The 7710-nt window shown below is 48.1% G+C and overlaps 1 protein-coding gene across 2 annotated transcripts; it reads right to left on the reverse strand.

Moving 5' to 3' along the window:
- Positions 1–3422: 3422 nt before the first annotated feature.
- Positions 3423–6365, reverse strand: LOC308465104 (protein S100-A13-like). 2 transcript variants are annotated; one of them, XM_080984949.1, is made up of 3 exons: positions 6206–6365; positions 5286–5522; positions 3423–3727 (listed from the first exon to the last, which is right to left on the reverse strand). In XM_080984949.1, the coding sequence occupies exons 2-3, from the start codon at positions 5436–5438 to the stop codon at positions 3590–3592; spliced, it is 291 nt and encodes a 96-aa protein (XP_080841075.1). In that variant the 5' UTR covers positions 5439–5522; positions 6206–6365; the 3' UTR covers positions 3423–3589. The 2 variants fall into 2 exon arrangements, with proteins under 2 accessions (XP_080841075.1, XP_080841074.1); XM_080984948.1 differs by having other exon boundaries at positions 5286–5541; positions 6206–6361.
- Between the last annotated feature and the right edge of the window lie 1345 nt (positions 6366–7710).

The following is a 7710-nucleotide window of genomic DNA, read 5'->3' on the forward strand; positions in this document are numbered from 1 at the left end:
GCTCATTGAGGACACTGAATTCCCAATGAAACTTTTCTAGTTGCTGCATTCTACTCCTGGGTGCTCCTATGCCAGGCAGACCCGAAGAGCCTATCCCTGCCCTTTGTCACCAGCTGACATATGCAGTCCCTCAACCTGGAGGCTCCATGTAGCTAGTCTTCCAATGAGCTCCTCTTCCAATGAGAGCAGTGTGGTGTAGTGGTTAAGAGCGGTAGACTCGTAATCTGGGGAACCGGGATCGCTTCCCTGCTCCTCCACATGCAGCTGCTGGGTGACCTTGGGCCAGTCACACTTCTCTGAAGTCTCTCAGCCTCACTCACCTCACAGACTGTTTGTTCTGGGGGAGGAAGGGAAAGGAGAATGTTAGCCGCTTTGAGACTCCTTTGGGATATCAAATCCAAACTCCTCCTCCTCCTCCTCCTCCTCCTCCTCCTCCTCCTCCTCCTCCTCCTCTTCTTCTTCTTCTTCTTCTTCTTCTTCTTCTTCTTCTTCTTCTTCTTCTTCCCCCATACATTTCCTTGGCTCTCTCTCTCTTAAATAGAGCCATCTGTGATCATGGCGATCGGCAACAGAGTGCGTTGGAGCCGTGGGCAGACTCAAGCCTCCCCCTAAAACAGCCAGGGAATTCAGGGAGACGAGTTCCCATGCTCTGCTGGACCCCTAGCACCCCCACTCCTCCAAGGCTCTATTTGCCCTGAAGCGTCTCGCCCTTAAGCGGACGACACAGAGCTCACCGCCATTAGCCTCCGCAGCGAACCAGAAGTCCCAGCGACCAGCACATCTTGTGCCAATGAGTCCCGCAGACTAACCATGGGTTGGGTGAAGCATTTTCTTCTGTCTGACTTGGCAGAAGTCAGAGCATCTTCATCAAGTGAATCCAAGTTCTTGTAGTATGAAAGCAGGTGCCGGGGGGAGAAATCTCTACAAACCTATCTCTCTTGTTGCGTTCTGAAGGCAAAGGAAGGACTGGACCCTGATTAATACAATAGACACGTTTGACCAGCAAGACCCTGGGAGAAAGTGTGCATCCCACTCCCTGGCCCAGGTAGTTTTTATTAACAAAAGAACTTTAACACAGCGTTTGTAAGAACCAATCAGATTTCCTCTGAGCATTTCAAAAAATCCCCAGGTGGGGACAAAGTCAGATCAGAGGAAGCCTCTTAACGACAAAGAACTATTTACTATTTGAGCATGCATACATGTTTAGGCTAAATAAACAGGAACCAAGTAAGAATGCATTTAGCAAACCCTGAACGTAATAACCCATAGGAAAGGAAAGACGAGCATTTTACCACCTCCATGTGAACTCTGTTCCTGGCCCAAAGACCTGCCTAAAGATTAACAAAAGCTACATCAAAGTTAACAGATTGAGGTTGAATCCTGACAAGACAGAAGTACTGTTTTGGGGGGAGAGGAGGCGGGCAGGTGTGGAGGATTCCCTGGTCCTGAATGGGGTAACTGTGCCCCTGAAGGACCAGGTGTGCAGCCTGGGAGTCATTCTGGACTCACAGCTGTCCATGGAGGCACAGGTCAAATCTGTGTCCAGGGCAGCTGTTATCAGCTCCATCTGGTACGCAGGCTGAGACCCTGTCTGCCCGTGGACTGCCTAGCCAGAGTGGTGCATGCTCTGGTTATCTCTCGCTTGGACTACTGCAATGCGCTCTACGTGGGGCTACCTTTGAAGGTGACTCGGAAACTACAACTAATCCAGAACGCGGCAGCTAGACTGATGACTGGGAGCAGCCGCCAAGACCATATAACACCGATCTTGAAAGACCTACACTGGCTCACAGTACATTTCCGAGCACAATTCAAAGTGTTGGTGCTGACCTTTAAAGCCCTAAACGGCCTTGGTCCAGTATATCTGAAGGAGCGTCTCCACCCCCATCGCTCTACCCAGACACTGAGGTCCAGCGCTGAGGGCCTTCTGGCGGTTCCCTCACTGCGAGAAGCCAAGTTACAGGGAACCAGGCAGAGGGCCTTCTCGGTAGTGGCGCCTTCCCTGTGGAACGCCCTCCCACAAGATGTCAAAGAGAACAACAACTACCAGACTTTTAGAAGACATCTGAAGGCAGCCCTGTTTAGGGAAGCTTTTAATGTTTGATGTATTACAGTATTTTAATATTGTGTTGGAAGCCGCCCAGAGTGGCTGGGGAAGCCCAGCCAGATGGGCGGGGTATAAATAATAAATTATTATTATTATTACCTCCTTATCTTTATGGCCCAGGATGCCTGGTAAGCAACTGATCTGTGTTAGAATGCTTCGCACGTGACTGTCAGGCGTAGAGAAAACAGGGCAGAGATGCAGAGGCTTATGGGATCGATCAGAAATCATGTCAGTGACCCAAACCCAGTCAAAGCGATGCTTTCACCACTGACACAATGGCTTGCTTCATTTTTCATAATTCCTCATAGCAACCCTAAAAGGTAAAGGTAAAGGGACTCCTGATCATTAGATCCAGTCGTGGCCGACTCTGGGGTTGCGGCGCTCATCTCGCTTTATTGGCCAAGGGCGCTGGCGTACAGCTTCCGGGTCCTGTGGCCAGCATGACTAAGCCACTTCTGGCGAACCAGAGCAGCGCACGGAAACACCGTTTACCTTCCCGCCGGACTGGTACCTATTTATCTACTTGTACTGGTGTGCTTTCGAACTGCTAGGTTGGCAGGATCAGGGACCGAGCAACGGGAGCTCACCGCGTAGCGGGGATTCGAACCGCCAACCTTCTGATCGGCGAGTCTGAGGCTCTGTGGTTTAACCCACAGTGCCACCTGCGCCCCTATAGCAACCCTACATGACCACTACACTCTCTGTTGATTTGTAAACTGTAGGGGAGATCCAGAGAAACTTGAAAACCAGATTGGCCTAGAGGTTTTGTCTGTGTATTCACGCCGGTCTGTTTTCCTGGAGGGAGTCGCAAGGAGTCCATGCCTTGGGCCCTGCAAACACACTCCCCATGTGAAGGCGCACACTCCCTTTAAATTGGGCCCCTGCCCTCTCACCGCGCCCCTTATAAGAAAGAATAAAGTCAGATCAGCCTCTCCCTCCTGCTTTGTCTCGGGAGCACACAATTTTTTTTCCTTCCCAAAAGGACATGGGCAGATATCAGGATGTTGGTGGTTTATAGCCAATTAACTTATAAGGATGTGGGAAGAAATTCCATTCAGTTTGCGGTTGAACCTGATTCGCACTTTGAAATTCACATTGAACCAAGGTGGAGGTTTGTGCAGTTCTGCGCCCTGAGCACCAGAGGGCAGCAGGGAGTACAGTGGCCTCTCTAATGAATAGTTACAGGTAGGTAGCCGTGTTGGCCAGCCAAAGTCAAAACAAAATTTAAAAATTCCTTCCAGTAGCACCTTAGAGACCAACTAAGTTTGTTATTGGTATGAGCTTTCGTGCCACCAAGCAAGCAACAGGCAGCAGCTTCTCAGAGCAAAGGCTTTTATTCGAATTGTTGCAACTGGCCAAGAGATTGATTGATATGTCGTAGTATTTTCATCCTCCTGCAAGTCCTAGGATCAGTATTTCCTGGTCCCACCCACTCACCTCTCTCTTACCCACACCCAGAAACATGACCGTATACCCCAAATTTCACTTTATATTCCCCAATTCCCCCTCCTTAAGCTTCTTGGATATCTCCGTCATCAGTTTCCAGTACGACGTAAATTCCAGCTCCCCGTCACTGTCGGTCCCCAAGCTTCTCATCTTCTCTTCGAGATCGCCAGCATCCTACAGAAGAGGCAAGAGGAACAGAAAGCTCAGAAACAGTCAGTGAGAGATTGTCTCTCTCTGGATGGATTTAACTGAATAAGAATAAGAATTTTATTATTTACGTATTCCCTGCCCGTCTGGCTGGGTTGCCCCAGTTTCCAACACATATCAAAACATAATAAAACATCGAACATTAAAAACATCCCGATACAGGGCTGCTTTCAGATGTCCTCTAAAAGGCCCTCTGCCTGGTTCTCAGAGTAGACCTACTGAAATGAATGAGCTTAAGTTAATCTTCAGTGGGTCTCCTCTAAGTTAGGATGAGCATTGGCTACCACCCTATGAAAGTGCTTGCACAATTATTCCTGCCACTTTCCACGTTCGTGAGGCATGTGCGACAAAAATGGCAAGAGATTGAGGTATTGGCAGACTCAGGGATACCCCAAGGTTTGCAGAACAACAACCAAAAGCCCTGAAAACACCCCCTGAGGACTGAGCATGCTCCGTGGCGATGGAATGCTGGCTGACCGTATAGAAGGGAAAGTTGTGGAATTGGAATGGAATATCTTTCAGAAGGGCGTGGCTGGCTGGCTGGCTGGCTGGCAGGAGCAGCAAACAGGAGCAGTTCCCACTGCTGCCATTTTGTCGCAGGAGCCATTTGTAAGATCATGCAAGACATGGAGAAAAAGGAGAGGGATTTATTTACCCTCTCTCTTCTCCTCCTCCTTGAGCTCAGCATCTGAGCATCCTATTCTCCGCCCACTGTTGCCTCTGGCCCCGCCCACCACAGTGATTTTGTTGTTGTTGTTTAGTCGTTTAGTTGTGTCTGACTCTTCGTGACCCCCTGGACCAGAACACCCCAGGCACTCCTGTCTTCCACTGCCTCCCGCAGTTTGGTCAAACTCATGCTGGTAGTTTCGAGAACACTGTCCAACCATCTCGTCCTCTGTCATCCCCTTCTCCTTGTGCCCTCCATCTTTCCCAACATCAGGGTCTTTTCCAGGGAGTCTTCTCTTCTCATGAGGTGGCCAAAGTACTGGAGCCTCAGCTTCAGGATCTGTCCTTCCAGTGAGCACCCAGGGCTGATTTCCCTAAGAATGGATAGGTTTGATTTTCTTGCAGTCCATGGGACTCTCAAGAGTCTCCTCCAGCACCATAATTCAAAAGCATCAATTCTTCGGTGATCAGCCTTCTTTATGGTCCAGCTCTCACTTCCATACATCACTACTGGGAAAACCATAGATCTAACTATACGGACCTTTGTTGGCAAGGTGATGTCTCTGCTTTTTAAGATGCTGTCTAGGTTTGTCGTTGCTTTTCTCCCAAGAAGCAGGCGTCTATTAATTTTGTGACTGCTGTGACAGTGATACAGCCCCCCAAAAGTTGACTGGAAGGAAATGTGGCCCTAATTCAGAAAAAAGGTTCCCTGGTCTACAAAGCTTCTGAAATGAGAAGTCAACGGTCCCCATCTTTTTCTTTGTCTTAAACAGCAAAATACCTTTGCTTGCACTGCTTTTGACCTAAAAAAATAGCCTCCCTTCGCCCTCCTGCCCTCTGCCCTTTGACCCCACTCTACCTTCATGAAGTTAGGGAGCTGCTTGTTCACAAGCGCCTTGAACTGGCCGGCCGTCAGTGTCTCCTTCTTGCCCTCGGCGGCCGTATGGACCAATAAGATGCTGGCAATTTTATCGATGGCCATCTTCATCTCTGACACATCCTCACTGGCCATCTTGTGACTGAGCGCTGTTGGGCTCCTTCCTCCCTCCCTCGATGAGGCTATCGGTCAAGGGATGGGGATTGTGTGTGGGTGACCCTGTTGTGTAAGACAGGCTCTGAGAACAGGGGGAGGGAATGCGAGGGAAGAGAAGAAGAGGGGAAAATGCAGGGAGAGCAGCAAAATGCAGGGGCGGCGAGTTACTGGCTGCTTTTGTGGGATCAGAGGATTGCTGAGTTGGAAAGGTTAATCTAGCCCAAACGTCTGCGAACACAGGAATCAGAGCTTTCGACAGCTTTTCAGAAGAATTTGCCACATTCCCCCACACACATAAAGATAAAGGGACCCCTGACCATTAGGTCCAGTCATGACCGACTCTGCGGTTGCGGCGCTCATCTCACTTTACAGGCCGAGGGAGCCGGCGTACAGCTTCCGGATCATGTGGCCAGCATGACTAAGCCGCTTCTGGCGAACCAGAGCAGCACATGGAAATGCCGTTTACCTTCCTGCCCGAGCGGTACCTATTTATCTACTTGCACTGCCGTGCTTTCGAACTGCTAGGTTGGCAGGAGCAGGGACTGAGCAACGGGAGCTCACCCCGTCGCGGGGATTCGAACCGCCGACCTTCTGATCGGCAAGTCCTAGGCTCTGTGGTTTAACCCACAGCGCCACCCACATCCCTTCACACACACATGCACACTCCCTATAGCAAAGCAGGGGAGATCAGCCTTTGTCACAAGCTGAAATCTTGCCCCCTCCCCTCCAAAAGGGTTGCCACTTACCCCAAAGATGGTCACTTGCAAGCTTTGAATACCAGCGAGGGAGCAATGTGTTGGTTCTCATACAGATGAGGGCAGCTTGAATCAGAAGGAGAGCGAAGGGTGTTTTGTGTGTTGAAAGGTTCTGGGCCAACTGCCTTTTTCCTTGCCAACAGCCATAAAGCCCAACATCCACGCTGCCAGGCTAGCCACACACACACACACACACACACACACACACACAAAAACACACACACCATTTATTTGTGTGCCAGTTTAGGGACCCAACCAAGCGAGAGGGGGCCCCAGCAAAAAGAGCACAGGATCTCTTGTGTGCAAGGGCTGGTCATCGCCCACGTTTCAAAAATCTTAAATTCTCGCTGTTAGTTAAAAAACCAGAAGCTTTCTCGTCAGGTATTTTGGGACAAGAGCTGCCAAAAGAAAAACAGACATTATTTATGTATGCCACAACAGCAGCAAGAATGTTAATAGCACAAAACTGGAAGACTGGAGAAGTACCATCCAAAGAGCAACGGCAAGAAAAGTTGATGAACTATGCAGAATTCGCAAAATTAACGGACAAGTCGCGTGAAAAGGACAATAGTGACTTTGAAAAAGAATGGGAACCCTTTACAGCATATTTGCAGAAACAACAAAAAACACGGACTCACTGGCAGGATTTAAATAAACATTTACGACTTTATTTACAGAGAGCAAGAAATAGAACAATGGGAAAACGTAGTATTATGTACAAATAGTAGATTGTATCATTTGATGTATAAATGATACATACAACAATAAATAAACCAGAAATGGAGGTTGAGGGAAGTCAACAGGGAGGGGGGAAATTGGAAAATGAATGTATAGTAATGATGATGGATATTTGTTGCAAGAAAGAAAATCAATAATTTTTTTTTTAAAAAAAAAACATCCTCGCTGTTAATTCTTCTTATCCATAACTTTATAGTTTCAGCTTTTTCGTAAACTGCTTTGAGGGAAAGGCTTTCCTTCCTTTCTTTTTGCAATCAAGTGGTGTACAATTTATTTGTTTTTTGAAAGAAAGTCAGTAAATAGTTCCAGTCCTCTGAACATTGGCCAGCTGCCAGGGGCTGAAGTGATTTGGAGTCCAAGCATGTCTGAAGTTCCACAGCTACCCTGTCCCTATTCTGGGGAATCAGAGAGAAAATATTTTAAGATCCTGGAAACCTATCAAGGACAAAAGCTCCCCAAACTACTGACTGAAGGCTAAGTTGATGGGTTTTGTTGTTTTTTAGGTGGTGTAAAATATGCTTTTTTTAAAAAAATGAATCCAATACACCCTGACTGCTTTTTCTATCCACAGACCCTCCAAATGTCCCTATTTTCCAGGGACATCCCTGATTTAGAGAAGCCGTCCTGTTTTCTGATTTGATCCCAGAATGTCCCGCTTTTCCTTAGGACGTCCCTATTTTCATTGGAGAATTGTTGGAGGGTATGGAGTTATCTTATCCCCAAAGCCAAGGAGATAAGTAACTATACAACCTGTAGAA

This window comes from Podarcis pityusensis (genome assembly GCF_964106645.2).
Source record: "Podarcis pityusensis genome assembly, chromosome: 16".
NCBI classification, from domain to species: domain Eukaryota; kingdom Metazoa; phylum Chordata; class Lepidosauria; order Squamata; family Lacertidae; genus Podarcis; species Podarcis pityusensis.

Bases quoted from the DNA above. Each gene is read 5' to 3' on its own strand.
- LOC308465104 (XM_080984949.1), bottom strand. From the start codon at position 5,438: ATGGCCAGTGAGGATGTGTCAGAGATGAAGATGGCCATCGATAAAATT. The intron at 3,728-5,285 runs GTAGAGTGGGGT...CCTCTTCTGTAG, and splicing joins AGCTCCCTAACTTCATGAAG to GATGCTGGCGATCTCGAAGA.